Here is a 16869-nt window from a genome sequence, read left to right as displayed (position 1 = left end):
CTTGCATTTGAGATCAACTTGAGGGCAGTGTTTCCAATTTCCAGGGAAATCCCCAGAATCAAGGAAATTTAATTAATTTCTTTCTGGGCATTTTGACTGAATATTCCGGTAAATATTGGGGAATTCCGGGGATTTTGGTAAAACATTTCGGGGAATATCTTCGAGGCTTGTTGGCAACACTGCTTGAGGGCCATAACACTCTTCAGGCAGAAAATTTTTGAACCCTGAAGTAATTTGGCACAGCATAAAGCTAACATCTGAATCAACAACTAGCATTTCCTATCAGAGATACTGCTCCATTTTCTCATACAAAGAAAACTATGGAGTTTATCGCACAGATATTTTTGCCCAATCCATACAGCTTATGGGAGTCAGCTTATGGTCATCCTGCAACAAAGTCTGCCTTTTTGTGTGTGATAACACCTGTTTTACCCTGTTCAGTCGCAATCCCATCTTGTGCCTGGATCAGGCAAAAATGGCTGTGTGATAAACTCCATAGTCAAGCCTATCACAAGCTCACTCAAAATGCCTGACTAAGCTGTAATCATTAGCAATGTTCTGCTGCAATCTGCCTTAGCTGTATACAGCATAGCAAATTAGTCAGACAGTAAGTACTGTACACTTTAGAGTTTACAAAGGTGACAGAACTATGACTGAGTCTTGAACAGTAGCAATGGATGGTGAATAGTTGATTGCAATTCCAGTGTGATGTAGCTTTCATGATTATATTATTGACTCAATTGTTTAATGCAGGAAATGAGGAATCCCAAATTGCAAAGAAAATGGACTCCCTTCCTGTCCTGGTCATCTTGGATATCCAGCCTTGCCTTATTTAGGCTGGTCACAATAGCTTATTAACATAGGCAGGATGTAGACCGCCATATAGTACGTATTCTATACGTACTAGGGTTAGGAAGGGGCAGTGCTTCCGCACCCCCCTAACCCTAGTACATATAGAATACGTACAACATGGCGGCGCCCCTTCCACATGGGGGCCGCCATGTTTACGTACTGGACGCATAGCGTCCAGACGTGTTGCGACGCCTATGATGTCGCGAATGCGCCAGCAGCGCCTCGCGACGTCATAAAGGCGCCGCAAAAAGAAGCTCCAAAATGGAGCATCTTTTTGCTCCGTGCAGGAGCCGCGCGGTTTGGCTGCTGCGGCTCCCGCGCGGAGCAAATGGCGCTGGCGGGAGACCGCCTCAAAGCGGCGGTCTGTATCCCGCCTAAGAAATGGAACTCCCCAAAGGCTCAGGAAGATTCTCTTTTCTACTAATTTGGACCAGGCATACTTTTTTTTTTTTAACACTTGGTGCATGATACAGGAAATTCTGGTTATTCCATTTACTTCAGCCAGTGAACTACTTGTTATGTCTGGCTGGATAACCTGTTTCCTGGATGAGAGGAAGGGAGTGTACCAGTTGCACCAGTAAATTCTGCCCTGTATCCCTGCAGAAATAGATTAGTATGGTTGGAGAAAAGATGCATTTATCTATGTCACTACTCCAATTGCCAGGTGGTAACAATGGGCAGAGAGTGTGCTGTAGTTGGACTATGATTCTGGAGACCAGGGTTTGAATCCTTGCTTGGCAATGTTAACCCACTGGGTGACCTTGATCAAGTCACAATCTTTCCATCTCAGAGGATGGCAATGGCATGCCCCCTATGAATAAACTTGCCAGGAAAATCCCAAGATAGGTTCACCTTAGGGTTGCCGTAAGTTGGAAATGACTTAAAGGCACACAACAAAAATAACAACAACTATTGGCAGGACAGCCAATGTAGTGTAATGGTTTGAGTGTTGTACTAGGACTCTGGTGACCAGGGTTTGAATCCCTGCTTGGCCATGGGAACCTACTGGGAGACCTTGAAAGGCACACAAAGGGAAGAAGAAGAAGAGGAGGAGGAGGAGGAGGAGCAGCAGCAGCAGCAACAACAACAACAACAAAATGGATGGGCAACTTGAAGGCTCCTTCTCTGTTTTCTTTGCCTTATCTTTAAAATGGATTTGGACCGGACAGTCCTTCAAACAGAGAACACCTCCAAATAGAGGGGAGGCTTTTCAGAAAGCCTTTCTGAAAGACGATAGTCCTCTGTAAACAAAAGGACAGCTAGCTATTCTAGATTTTCCACCTTAAGCAGGTGATGCCAGTAGAAAAAACGTTCCACTCCAAATATTCCAAGGCACTGGCAATGAAAAGGGGGTTGAGTTCAGAGTCCTAACTGAAAGACCAGGATGGGGCAAAGGTTTGTAGCTGATTAATCATAGAAGCAAATGTTAACTTCTAACCATTTTCCTGAAGGTCTGGGACAAATCTAATAATGGACATACACCAAAACAATGTTCTCTTTTTTTAAAAAAAATCAACTGATAGAATTTATCCTCTAGCACAAAACAGCAAGTGTTTTGTAAGCAAGAGCTTTAGGTCCTAAACCATGTAAGCAAAAGCTTTAGGTCCTAAGCCATACATAACATACTTATGGAAGGTATGAAGGTAAAGAATTTGGCACAAGATGGCACAGAGGTGTTAACACAGTTGAGACTGACCTATATCCCATTCTTAGCCCCACTGGAGTAGATCCTTCTAATCTATAGTAACTTGGTAACTCATTACATACATAAGTTAAAGTGATGTGATGGGTTTACCGCAGTTTGGACTAACAATAGAATTTAGGCCAGTAATATCAGCATATCTTCCACCAAGACATAGGAAAAGACACAGCTATGATAACATTACAAAGAATCCTCCTTCACGAGAGGCACCAGTACACTGGTGCATATGGGCGCTTTCTTGGGTTCCTTCATGTATGAAAGTGACAGTGGGATGAGATGTTGCATGGCTATCTAACAGATGGAGGCAGATGTAAGGTGGACACTGTGAATGGATCTGGGACACTGGGAATGGTTCTGCCATGCAAAAGCAGCTGGAATGGCATGGCTGATGGCAGAGCTGCTGTGATATCTTACTTGCATGTACAGCTGAGCTCTAGGAGAGGAGCTCTCCACCATTCTGTTCACCATACTGATCAAAGTCTCGCTCTCGCTCATCTGCGGCAGACAAGGAAGGAAAAAGTCAAGATGCTGAGGGAGGCAGCAGAGTCACTTCTGTTCAGTCTTGAACATTTGTGGCTGCTCCCCACCCTTGCCCTACCACTGCCATAAAGCTGGAAACATCTGCATAAATGCCTTAGTTCTGATGGCATGAGGCAAAAAGAATCCCAGAGAATTGAAAACATATTATCACTGCTACAAAGAGATAGCTTAGAGCCAAACAAAGTATGCCATTAATTGCTTGGATACAATGAACAGGTGAGGGGTTCTCTGTTAAGAGGAACAGCCTGAGCAGATCTAGGCTGCAGGTAGTAAGAAGGGAAAGTTTATTTCTTTCCCACCCACATGGCGGAAACATGGTCTTGAAATCCTCTGCAGGCAGTCATCTGCATTGGGAGCTTAAATTGGCGCTTCACAATTCTGATTCATTTTTAAATTAACATGCTTAGCAATAAAATTGTAAAGCAGGGATGATAATCATGTAGCCGGCAATCTGCACCCACACATGTGTATATACTAAGATCTAGATAAGGACTCCTCCTTGAGTGTCTGCCATTAAGAAAAGCAAGGCTGGCATGGTTTAGACACTAGGTATTTTTCAGCCATGGTCATAAATCTTTGGAACCCTTTCTCAGCCCTTCCAAGTCTCCTCTCTTCAACTTGGCATCTAGCCTGCATAGAGGTCTTGTCTTTTCAAGCTTGCCTTTGGTAAATTCCTTATACTGGCAAAACAGAATTTCATAAGTAATTTCTGCAGACTGGTCTGTATGTGAGCCCTTATAATTTGTACCTCATTTCTCTCTTCTCTATATTGAATTGACAGGGCATAGCCCTAAAAAAGTAACATTAAATAGTTATATAAATAAATAATAAATAAACCAACATAAGGATTTTGACTGGGTTGCTACTGTATTGAGGTGTGCTTTGACTGAAGTGGTATTGTAACTTACTGTATGTAAACTACTTAAAGTTACTTTTTTAAGGCTATGCCTCATCAAAGCAACTTTAAATAGTTTACATGAGTAAATGATAAATAAACAAATACAAGGATGTACAGTTGTCTGTCTTTTTTTCCATTTGCTGTCTGATGGACCTTTAGGGGAGGGATTTAAATGGAAGAAATGATATGAATTGCAGGGAAGTATTTAAACAAGCCTCTTCCTAGCAATACAGTACCACTCCAATCAAAGTTGAAAGTGCAGTTGCCTTAATACCTATTTATCTTTATCTCTCTATATACAGGGCTGGACAAAGTGAAGCCCGTGGGATGCATGGGATCCTTAAGAGCCCTGAAGTGTAGTTCTTGAAGCCGCCTAGCTATCAAAATCTGCCATTTTAAAAAGCAGACAATTTTTCATCCCTCTCTCAAAAATGGCTGAAACTTACCACCACCCCAAAGCTTCCCACATACTCCCAAAGGCCAAAACATTGGCTGATATTGAAACAGGAAGGGACATGATGTCATGTCCAGTCACATTCAGGCACACTGGAGCAGCACATTGATATGGTCAGATGCCGTCATGCGGAGTTAAAATTGGTCCCCACCCCTGTTCAGTTGCTCACCTCTGGTCTTTATTTTGGGAGATTTGAGCAGAAAAGGATTCTCACCCCCAGGTCAAATTGGCTAGTGATAATGTGTGTGTTTAGGAGGTTACAACAAACATCCTTTGTTGCTAGTTTTAGTGATCTCGACTTGTTCGCTCTGAAGGTACTTTTTTCTTCTGCATCGGCTCTTTGCCAAATTACATACAGCAGCCTAAGTCAGAGCTTGGGTGGCAACTCCCAGAACTCCCAGCCATGGTTACTGGGGGGTTCTGGGAATAATTGTTCAAAGAAAATGTTTGTTCATGCTTTGGTCTAGGTTACACAGATTAATTGTAGAAAAGGAGGGGATGCATCCAGTTGTCTGTCTGCAGTTATAAAGATAAAGGTAAAGGTTTTCCCTTGACAAGATTATCTAGTTGTGTCCAACTGTAGGGGGTGGTGCTCATCTCCATTACTAAGCTGAAGAGCCAGTGTTGTCAAAGACAACTCTGTGATCATGTGGCCAGCATGGCTGCACAGAATGTTGTTACCTTCCCACCAAAGTGGTACCTATTTGTCTACTTGCACTTTTACATGCTTTCAAACAGCTAGGTTGGCAGACGTTGAGACTAGTGCTGGGAGCTCACTCCATCGTGAGGCACTAGGGCCTCGAATTGCCGACCTGCTGATTTTACAATTGTCACAGCGTGTTAACCGCTGAGCCACGGCATCCCAGTTATAAGCAAGGGTATATCTGTTATAATTGCTTTTAACTCCATAAGGCTTTATGGATGAACAATAAAAATAGAATGAATCAACAGTCTCTGAAACCAAAATTTTGAGTCTCAAATGTTTTTTGTTTTCCTGACACCACTCTCCATTACTCAAGTGAAACTGATGGGGCTTACAGCTCTAGATGTGCAAGCACACAAATGCTGGAGACTTAATTCAATGCACTTGCAAACACAAGTCACCAAAGTGTAACAAGCAAATAAGGCTCAAGGGAGCTGCAGTTGTTTGCCCTACTTTAAATCAGTCTTTCTGGGTTTAAGAAGGAAGAAAGAGGTTGATGGAAAGACTCAATGATTTTGTGGGGTGTTCTTTTTTAAAAAAATAATACGAGGACAATCCCACTAAGAATGCATCTGGAGAACTTTTAATGGCCTTCTTTCCTTGGCTTCAGTCCAAAGCAGACACATGAGTTTTAGTCATTACTCTACTGATGGGGGATTTACTGACTGAAGCCATAATGAGATTGCCTCTGGAGCAGGGCTGCTTATTGAAATGTAGGCTTTTTGCTGGCTAGCATCAGCTATCCATCAGTGCTTGCAATGGGATTTCCTTTTTATTTCGAGTTTAATCTTGTTTACTGATGTTTTCCCAAAAGGCTTTTCCTTCATTCTTTGTTCATGGGCCTGGACAGCAATCACCTCTTGAGCTCACAACAGGCAATGGAGTTTGTTCCATCTCATGTTAATGGTTATAGTGGAGGTTGTTTGGATTAATTGTGTCATGTTATAGTTACTATATTTAACTGAGAAATTTCACTTTTCTGGGAATCTTTGAACAAAATTGTGGTATAAAACTTGGCATGTGAACCCCATCCGCATACAGACTTACAGATATACACACTTTACTTATCATATACAAATGCAGTATTATGAATATTTGATGATTACATTAATTTTTTACCACTTATTTTGCCCCTATTTTTAAACATATAATGACTGACATCCTGTCGTTCCCAACAGAAGTAAATCCATTCAATCAACTGTTGAATCGCAAATCAACATAGGTAAATCCCACTGATTCAAAGGACTTACTGTATTCAGAACTAACAGCAGGATAAATACTGACTTAACCAATGACTTAAAACAACTAAGGCCTCATCTGCACTGCAGAAATAATGCAGTTTGACACCAGATTAATTGTCAAGCCTCCATCTGATAGAAACCTGGGGTCTGTAATTTGTTGTGTCACCAGAGCTCTCTGACAAAGAAGGCGAAATATTTCACAAAATTACAAATTCCAGAATTCAGTAGCATTGAGCCATGGCAGTTAAAGTGGTGTCAAACTGCATTAAATCAGTGCAGATATAATATATTTATGATAACATTCTTATGACATAATAAATGTGATAATTTGACTCTTCCCTCCATAACTGTCATCTTCCGGCCTATGAGGGAGTTGACCAGGCGGGCCCAGCTCCATCAGGACTAGCCTGAAGGAAGAGACTCCTCCCTCCATAACTGTCATCTTCTGGCCTATGAGGGAGTTGACCAGGCAGGTCCAGCTCCATCAGGTCTAGCCTGAAGGAAGAGACTCTTTCCTCCGTAACTGTCATCTTCCGGCCTATGAGGGAGTTGACCAGGTAGGCCCAGCTCCATCAGGTCTAGCCTGAAGGAAGAGACTCTTCCCTCCATAACTGTCATCTTCCAGCCTATGAGGGAGTTGACCAGGCAGGCCCAGCTCCATCAGGACTAGCCTGAAGGAAGAGACTCTTTCCTCCATAACTGTCATCTTCCGGCCTATGAGGGAGTTGACCAGGCAGGCCCAGCTCCATCAGGTCTAGCCTGAAGGAAGAGACTCTTCCCTCCATAACTGTCATCTTCCAGCCTATGAGGGAGTTGACCAGGCCGGCCCAGCTCCATCAGGACTAGCCTGGAAGAAGAGACTCCTCCCTTCATAACTGTCATCTTCCGGCCTATGAGGGAGTTGGCCAGGCAGGCCCAGCTCCATCAGGGCTAGCCTGAAGAAGAAGAGCCCTCCCTCCAGTCCATCTGCCTTGGTCCAGGCCTCAGAGGGAGAGAATAATGCTGGACCTGATCCCCTCCCCCCCATTCCCTTCTCCTTTTGTGTTGTGTCTTTTTAGATTGTAAGCCTGAGGGCAGGGAACCATCAGTTATCCCCTCTGTTGTAAGCCGCCCGGATTCCCAGTGATTGGGCGGCATATAAATATAAATAAATGCTATTATTATTATTATTATTATTATTATTATTATTATTATTATTATTATTAGAATGCTATCATAAATATATTAGTAATATTAGTAATAACATAATAAATGTGTTAAGTCTTTCAGATGCCACATACTGTACTTGGTTATGTTTGCTAAAACAGACTAATATGGCTAACACTTTGAAAACTGTCTACGCTTCAATAGTCCTTCACCTACAGTCTAGTTTACACTAGAAGTCTAGCTATTAATGTATGTGAGAACTGTGTTTATGTGCTTGCACAGAAGGCCATGTACAAACACTTCACACATTTGCAGATGCATACAAATGATCATATATAGCCCAACGTGTGATATTTCACACACACCATGATTTCTTTTTCACATTTCTGTACAGATTGCTTTCTCATACATGACTTAAGATTGAAAAGGGTTCTTATATGGGCAATCAGCCTTTGAGGCATATATGGAATCACCATTGACCCAAAAGCATCAGTGTCTTGATTTTCATCCTGATTTTTGCCATCTGCACATTTTCAGCTGATTAACAAGATTCTGTTTGAGAAGAGAGACTAAGGGAATTGGTATTGCTAATAGCATCTCATAGAATACCCCAGCTAGCATGGTTCCTGCCACACTATGTAGGAGATTACGGGGGTTGCAGTTAAGAAAATGAATGTTTTCAAGCTCTATTCCAAATACACATTCTACCATATTACACATTCAGTATACATCTGAAGCTTATACAGCAGAGGCTTCTGTACTTGGCTTTTTAGCTCAAATTGGAGAAACATTGCATTGCTCCAACCATGCTGTGCCAGACAAAGGCATCGGGAAACCTTTTTGCATAGCACTTTGGTAACCTAACATTTTAATGTCCAAATTTCAAACACAGTAGCTGGACCACTCCCTTTGCCCCCCTCCCCCTTGGCAACAGAATTCAGACAATTCTGATTGATGACAATGCAATACAATGGGTGAAGAATTTGGTATTTTTTCCAAAATAAGTGACAAAAATAACTGGCCCCTCTGGTTTGGGCCAGTCTGCTTAAATCCATGGACAGGTGACTTGCAGTCTTCCAGATATTATTAAACTGTAACTTCTATTATCCTGCACCATTGGCTATGTTGGCTAGTACTGAGTCGAGTTGCAATTTAGCAACATCCCATGCATGGAGCTGTGGTAAACAGATGGAAAACCCAGGTTTCTCAATGGACGAGAAAGGGAATCACGATTAAGGGGCTGGGATGGAAATTATGAGGACTTCCAAATCTTGTTGAAGGACAACTCTCAGTTTTCCTGGCCAATGCTTATGCTATTTGAGGCTGCTGGGAGGTCCAGTCCCAACAACAGCTGGAGAGTGCAAAATTCTCAGCCTGCATTAAGTGAAGGTACAGACTATAAGTGGCTCCAGTACTGCTGTTTTTTCAAGGACGAAGCTAGATATTACACATCTAAGGTTACAGACCCTGACAACTTTTTCTTTATTGTAAGCAATTGCTCATGGCTGCTAACTGGATCATGGGACAGCTTGTTAGAGTACTGTTATCACTAGTGGAAAGAAAGGAGTGATGTAACATGAGCACCATCTGTTTGCCTCAGCGGGGCTTAAAGTATAGTAAAACCAACAAAGAGAAAACAAAGGGGCATTTTACGTAGACTTCCACCACAGAGTTCTGACTAGTATACATTGTACCCCCCCCCCCATTTTATAATCATAACAATACTGTGAGCTAGTTTAGGTTGAGAGTGCTGAGAGGCCCAAAGTAACCTAAAGAATTACACGGTGTGTATGGATTTGAATCTGGGTCCCCCCGGTCTTAAAGTGCAATACTTCACTTCTCTGTTGTCCTATTAGGAGGTTGGGTTAGGGTCTCTGGTGTCAACTATCATTTTGCTTTTAAATACCATTGTGTGCCTGAATCCCCAGCTATAGAGTTCAGATAGATAGGTGGCTGGCTAACTCCTGCGTCTAATTTAATAGTCATTCTATAAATTATGTACAATGCTTTATTAATTTTTGGGCCAAGGAGCAAATCAGGGAATGCTCTATACTGCCCCAAGAACTACATAGCTAGCCAGTTTGTTTGCTTGTATTTGAAAATATGGTGACCTGCTCATCTGCAATGTTCACATCCATAATTCTATCACCATATTCTCCACATACTGCAGAGAACAGCTTTGATATAAAATGGAACAGCATTGTGTCAAGAGTACAGGTGAGGGAAATGGCATTTTTACTCTTCACTTATTCTCAAAAACTCTTTGCACAAATACAGGAGTAAGGTTATCAGCCAGTTCTTCATGACATGCTATTGCCTCTCCCACAGGGAAGTACAGTATTCAAACCTTCAAGCCCTTCATTACAGTTAAAAGATACACTTCAAGAAAAAAGCTTCACTACTTAGTTCATATAAGTGTATAAATGGGTCCTAAGAAACAAGCATACATAAAAGGATCACTGTAAGCCCAGTGGTGGCTGGTGGACCCCAAGTCCATGGGACAATGAACCCACTTTAAGGTTTAGTCCACACTTTAACGGATATATCCAAGGTATGTCCAAGCAATGTGACACTACCATATGTCCAAAAAGAGTTTCAGCAACTTGGATATCTTTTTTGACTTTCAGCCTAAAATACAGAATGAATTTACCATCCCACTGACATCGAAGGCTGCTGTCCAGCCTCCAATCTGCCTCTGTTGCAGTTCACACTTGGAAAAGAGAATGAAGTTAAAACACGACTGACATTGAGTTTGTGGGGGGGGGGGGGGCAGCAACAATTTACCATGAAGAACAGGGCCTAGGTCTAGAAATCTACCTGCCATTTAAATTTCCCATAGTGTCCTGGAGCAATGCTATAATAGGGTGCTGCAGACTACTGCAAGAGATTAAACATGGTGGGTACCGTCTTAGACCCACCCATTACCACCAGATAAGACTGAAGCCAAACAAATGGAAAGTAAGGATGACGAAAACAAGCATTAGCATTGATGATGTCAAGCAAGCATCATTGTCTGTGGATCTCTGTCTTATTGGGATGCCAGGAACTTCATGAGAGCATTGGATATTGAGAGTGCCAAGCTTTGCATTAAAGACATCTTGTTGCTCTGGGGCCTGGAGAGATGAATCAGAGGTCAAAGCCAAACTTGAATTCAAAATGTAACTCCAATTAAAAATAAATTGCTACCCAGATGTTTAGCATCATCATTGCTCTCTTCTCCACATGAGTTCTACCCTAAATCAAACTTATATTCTGCAGTCCTGGGAATTTGTTCTGTGACAGTAACCAAATATGATGAAAATCTCTGCAACCACTGCACTACAGAATCCAGAGATTTTCCACATAGGCCAACCTTTCCATTCCACTTCCCCACCAAGCACACAAGTGTCGCTGTCAATGGGAAGGATGAAGATAGTAAACCAAAGACCACTATAGTGCCATGGTAATGCCAAGAAATGGAACAGGACAGACAATGAGGAAAGAGCACAGGGAGGATAAAGATAACACCCACCTGACAGCAGGGACTTGGGGAGGAGGAATGGGAGTTGTAGGACAAGAGGCAGGATGTGTTGGGAGTAGAGGGTGCAGGGAGAGGAACACAGCCAGCTCAGCCTACCTGCTGGTCCAAATACTCTAGGTTTCTTTGCAACTGAAGGTCTAACAGTTCATCCTATCAGGAGCCATTAGGCATGCGGCAAAATGGAAACACAAAAGAAACAAACAAACACAAAGAAGAAGCAAAAGCAGTTAGGTGCAACTTAGCTAGAGACAGGCACAGAGCTCTCCATACAGGAAAAGGGAATATTCAGCCTCACAATCATTTTTTTAAAGGGTAGGTGAGTGAGTGGATGGTGGATGGTAGCTGCCCAGCAGTCTTTTGAGATCACGTTCTGGCCTGAATCCTATTGTCAGCCTCAAATTAGAAAAGAACTGTTGAATCAATGGAACTGACATATGGGCTGATGTATCATATTCCCATTCATTCAGTGGGTCTGCTTTAGTTGGGACTAACAAAAGGATTTAGGCATATATACTTTACATTCCCTAGAACAGGAGTAGGTAACCTGGGGCCCTTCTGGTATTTTATATGATTGCTCCCATAATCCATGACCATTGGCCATGCTGGCAAGGGTTTATGGGAGAATGTTTTGCATGGCAATTTACATCATCCTCAATCACTGGCTATGCTAGTTGGGTTTATGGGAGTTGTGATTAAAAAACCAGGAAGCCGTCCACCAGGTTGTCCTTCCCTGCCCTAGAGGAACTCTTAATAAGTGATCCTGGTAGCAACTCACTCAGTTTATAGTCTTTCTCCAACCTGTGCACTGCCTGTTGCTGGGCAGGTATGGCTAAACAAAAAGGCCATGGTGTCCTCTTCCAGATCACACCATTTTATTTCAGCAGTGCCTGGGGAGAGTGGATTACCAAACTCATTGACTTTAGCAGGCTGATACCACTTTCCCATTAAACAATAATACATGTTGACTTATGAATCTACATGTGATTAAAATACAATACTCATAACTATTCCCAGGAAACTATTGTCAGGAAATTCTCTTGTGGCACCAGGCCACGAATTTTGCTATAACTGATTCTTGATACTGAGGCTGACATTGCTAGCAAAAATGGTATCCACACCTTCCATTTTCACTGCAAGTCATCTTGCATTGAAAACATGGGATTAGGTAGAAATATCAAGTGTGACACCATTTGTTCTGCTGTCTTAGGGCTAGATTGGCATTTTGTGAATCTAAGCACACTCAGCCCCCACATGGAGTTCAGAAAGGGAACATGTTATCCTTTAATTTATTCTAGCCCCACTAGCTATCCCATTGTTCATTCCACCCTCAACAACTTCACAATTGTGATGTCAACATAGATTAAACTGAAAGCTGTTCATTAGGAACAGCATGTTCATTGAGAAAATTCCCTCAGAACCATTATCAAATCAAATTTTATTTCACATTTCCAGGGTCTCTTGCTTACAGCATCTCCTGCACAATATTAACAGGCTCTTACAATGCTGGAGAGACTACAGTTGTTACCTTCTTCAAGGATGGGGAATCTTTGACCTGCCAGATGTTTTGAACTACAACTCCACTAGTCCTTTACCAATTGCTATGCAGTATAATGTTGATGGGAGCTGTAAGCCCAAATATTTAGAAAACCAAAGATCCCTTACCTCTGCTGCAGCTACTACTAGATACTTTGCAAATGCTGTGTCACCTCACATCACACCTCACATCACATTCCTGGCCTAGGGATACTATTTCTCCAGCAAGTAGAGATTATTTTGATTCTATCCCTTTCTAAACATGCAGCAGTATGGTAATCAGCCTTTGGCAGTTTAGGTCCTATGTTTTGGCGAGGCTAGCTCACCTGAGCTAAAACTGTCTGGACCCTATAACAAAATAACAAATAACAAAAGTTTAGGCTGCTGCCCATACTGCAGAATGAATGCAGTTTGACACCACTTTAATGATCATGGCTCCATCCTATGGAACCCTGGGATTTGTAGTTTGGTGTGGCACCACAGCTCTCTGACAGAGAGGGCTGAATATCTCACAAAACTACACATTCCAGGTTCCAGTAGCATTGAACCATGGCAGTTAAAGCGGTGTCAAACTGCATTAATCCTGTAGTATAGATGCAGCCTTAAATAAGTTCCACAGCTCCCAGGATTCTCCAGCTAGTATGACCAGAGGGCTTCTCTTCCTCCTCCTTCCTTCTTCATATATTGCTGCAATCTGTGTTGCTTTCTTTTTCTTTTTCTGAGCTGCTGGAGATTGGGGACAGAGCAGCTGCTGTTAAAAGAGACTGTTAGAGGCCTGCTCAGTGCTACCAGGATCATCTCATTGCACTTCTAGTTCAGCCACATGCATCTGCTTTTTGTGCATAGCTGGTGAGAAGGCAGAGGGAGTGAAGGAAAAAGCTGCATGCATCAGGCGTGCAACTAGAGTCTGTTCCATAGGGCACCTTAATCCAGTCCAGGATTTACTGCTTGCTGCCACAGGTGAAAGGTGTTAGGCAGGGTCAAGAGCCTTGGCATGGAGCAAATGAAGTTGGCAGTTTCACTTGGCAGAGTCCCACTCCCAGTGGTTTCTGCCCCCACCAAATGGATCCTCCCCCGAGGGAAATAATCAAACAAAGAGAGAAGTAGAAGGAATGAGAAAAAAAACAACAAAGAAAGAAACTACAGCCAAAAATGGGGAATAGAGGTTTCTACATGTCTTTGTCAACCTCACCCCTTTTCTCCCTGATTCTTTCTGTCATATCCAGCTGTTCCAGAACTGCACTGGAGGACTAAAAGGACCGGCAGTGAAAGCTGTACGTCCACTGATGCATTATTCATTTTGCCTTTATAGACAGTCAAGCAGTAAGTCCTTGTGTTAGGGAAAGTTTCCCAGAGATAAAATATTCTCACCTCCTAGCACTATAGAAATTGGTAAGATACTGTTCATTTAGATCTAGGGCGGGCAACGTGTAGCCTTCCTAAGGTTAGACTGCAGTTCACATCAATCTTAGCCAGCATAGTTAATAATAACAGTTTATGAGAGCTGCAATCCAACAACATTTGAAGGGTCACAAATTGTCTGCCCTTGCTTTTTAGGAGAACGAAATAGGGCTATCTATTTAAGAGTCATGCCACATGACAGGAGAAACCCTGAACATATTTCGGTTAAGCCTGCAAGAACAATGGACAGTGCACTCTGCTACATATTGCTCCAGTAACATGATGGAGAAGACATTTTGGAGCCATTTCCTCCATCACCCAGGTGGCCTGTAATGTAAAACACCATTTCAGCATGGGTTTTTTAAAAATTTATTTATTTTTTGGTGTTAAACTCGAGAAGGAGCATAAATCTAGTACAGATTTTGTTTTTTAACTTAAATCTGAAAGGAGGCAGCTATTTTATTATTAAAGTTTCTGATACTTCTCTGTGGCTGCAAGATCATTAAATACTATGCTATCAAAATGTGCTGTACTTTCTAGATGCTAATGAACCCCAGATCTCCACTGATCCCCATAATGGCAGGTGTGCGTGTGCGTGTGTGTTTTCCTCCACCATAATTCTTATGCTTAATTCTCTTCTTATTCTTCCAAAAATAGCACCTATTAAATCACCCTCATCTTCAACAGATCTGATTAATAATTAAAACCATCTGACAGTTTGTGTGATCATGGACCACTACATGTCCAGGCTGGTCACATGTGGCTATTGTATACCTCTTGCCTGAAAAAAGGAAAGAATGTTACCATCCCAAAAGAGCTTTACAGTGCTGACTAAGCAATTATCCAATGTCACATTATCATATGCCTCTTTATCCCTCCTCTGAATTAAATCCCAGCCGCTGGTAGGAAATGGAATATCTCTAGTGGAATACTGGGATACCAATGAGACATACCATTTTATCGTGAACCGTAGGGGATGCTGGATAGTTGAAGGGGAACATCCCTGCAGGAACGGGCCTCCTGTCACCCAGATAATCATACTGAGGAAAGAGAAGAAACCAAATAATATGCATGACAACGATTATAAAACTTGCTCCATCATACAGAACAATTACCATAACCCATAATATAGATGTGGAGACAAAGCAAAGGAATGGCCCAGTCTCATTTAATGAAGTGAGACTAGGTTGATAAGCTATAGGAACATCAAGAATTGCAGCCTGGACACAAGGTAAATATGTTTTTGGAAAAGAGGAAATGGTTCTACAAGCCAGAACTAAAACTAGTTATATTGGGAGATAAGAAAAAGTACAGGTACATTCACCCCAAGCTCCTGCCCTTGAAACTTCTAATGCCACTCAGTGTTTCAGATGGCTATCAGTTCTGGAGAAATATTCTGAACTGTTTAATATTGCTTTGCAGTGTCCAAATTACGCTCATGCAGCCTAAAGCCCACATCACAATTATCAATGTTTTAAGAGTCTCATGCCAGCAACCCTTTTGATATGCCACGATCTGTGCTCCCAGTACAGATAACAAGCTGTACTTGGGAGCACAGATCGTGGCATATCAAAAGGGTATTTTCAGCCTTGACATTCAATCCCTCATTTCATCTTGTTGCAGCTTCTGATTCCTTATATCAGATTTTTAATTTGAAAAGGGTTTAGCTGAAGTTCCTTACTTTCAGTTCTGGAGTATGTGAAATAAACCATGACTATATTTCAGTATGTATAGACTGGCATTCCCGTAGTAGTGAGCGATCAGAACAATCCCTGATATTTCTGAGATTAAGGAAAAAGACTTAATGCTCAAAGAGCAATTTTTAGGCAGGCTGAAGTTACAGACTTCCTAAATGCTGGTTATCTCAGAAATGAAGCAGTGCTCATTTCTACTACTCTTCTTATCTGCAGTGATTTATCATTCTAGCCCAGTTAGTTGCATAATCTCCACTTTGTGTTTCTGCCTCTTCTCTTACATGCAGTGAAAATTTCAATAACCCTTTTCAATATCCCTCAATCTCTGTATGCACAATACATAAACACAGAGGCATAAATAATGGTGAAGTCACCAAGACCCCTCAGTTTGCACTCACAGCATCTCGGCATTATTCCATTGGAAAGAGTGGCAGGAAGTACCAAGGAAAAGGAGTGGAGCCACAAGGGAGGGTTACCTTTGGAGAACTAACCGATCGCCTCATCATATATGAAGTTGGCTCAGCGTATATCTCCTCATTCCGGGGAGGCACTCTTTCAAAGCGGGCACTTGGAGACCTGACAGGGGAGTATACTCTGGCTCTGCTGTAGGAACCTTGGCTTGGTGAGCGGGGGACAGATCGGGAGCGAGGTTGGAGTGACATCCTCCGCAGGGAGCCTGAGGCAGCATCCATTTCATCATAGTACACTGGTGGCCGTGTGGGGCCTGGAATCCAGATGGGTACATCCTGTCTGCCATAGCCAGGCTGTTCCTTCCATTCCCGTAGCTGGTATGAGCCACTGTTTCTGAAGGAGTGTCTTTTCTCATCCACTGTCCATTGAGGGCTCATGCGCTCATAGGCAGGCATAGAGCAGATACTGTCAGGACGCACACCAGGTGGGTAATACTGGTAATCCTCAGAGTATTGGGGTGAATAGGGAGGATAGTAGTCAGGGACTCTTCGGGATGTTGGATAGAACCTAGTAGGGCTAAATGCCCCGAAGAAAAGAATGGGGGGGGGGGGGAGGGAGAACATAATTATTAGATTTACTCAGAGGAAGTTCTGCTATGTTTTGCTCAACAAGCTTATCTCAGCCTACCTTCTCTGATGAACACTGCTTGTACATGTTCTCCATCTTTGTGTTAAAATCGAGAAGGAGCATAGATCTGGTACAGATTTTTGTTTT

The 16869-nt window shown here is 42.4% G+C and overlaps 1 protein-coding gene across 5 annotated transcripts in view; it reads right to left on the bottom strand.

Moving 5' to 3' along the window:
- Nucleotides 1–16869, bottom strand: part of PLEKHA6 (pleckstrin homology domain containing A6) — a 284203-nt gene that overhangs the window by 50380 nt on the left and 216954 nt on the right. For all 5 annotated transcript variants that reach the window (XM_042463589.1, XM_042463585.1, XM_042463586.1 and 2 more), the window contains 4 exons: nucleotides 16161–16671; nucleotides 14944–15030; nucleotides 11153–11206; nucleotides 2969–3049 (listed from right to left, as the gene is read on the bottom strand). In XM_042463589.1, the coding sequence (XP_042319523.1) occupies nucleotides 2969–3049; nucleotides 11153–11206; nucleotides 14944–15030; nucleotides 16161–16671 (733 nt within the window). The remainder of the gene's footprint in view (nucleotides 1–2968; nucleotides 3050–11152; nucleotides 11207–14943; nucleotides 15031–16160; nucleotides 16672–16869) is intronic.

This window comes from Sceloporus undulatus, chromosome 4, assembly GCF_019175285.1.
Source record: "Sceloporus undulatus isolate JIND9_A2432 ecotype Alabama chromosome 4, SceUnd_v1.1, whole genome shotgun sequence".
Classification (NCBI taxonomy): Eukaryota; Metazoa; Chordata; class Lepidosauria; order Squamata; family Phrynosomatidae; genus Sceloporus; species Sceloporus undulatus.
Note: the sequence above shows the minus strand (reverse complement) of the source record. Positions and strands in the feature narration are given on the sequence as shown.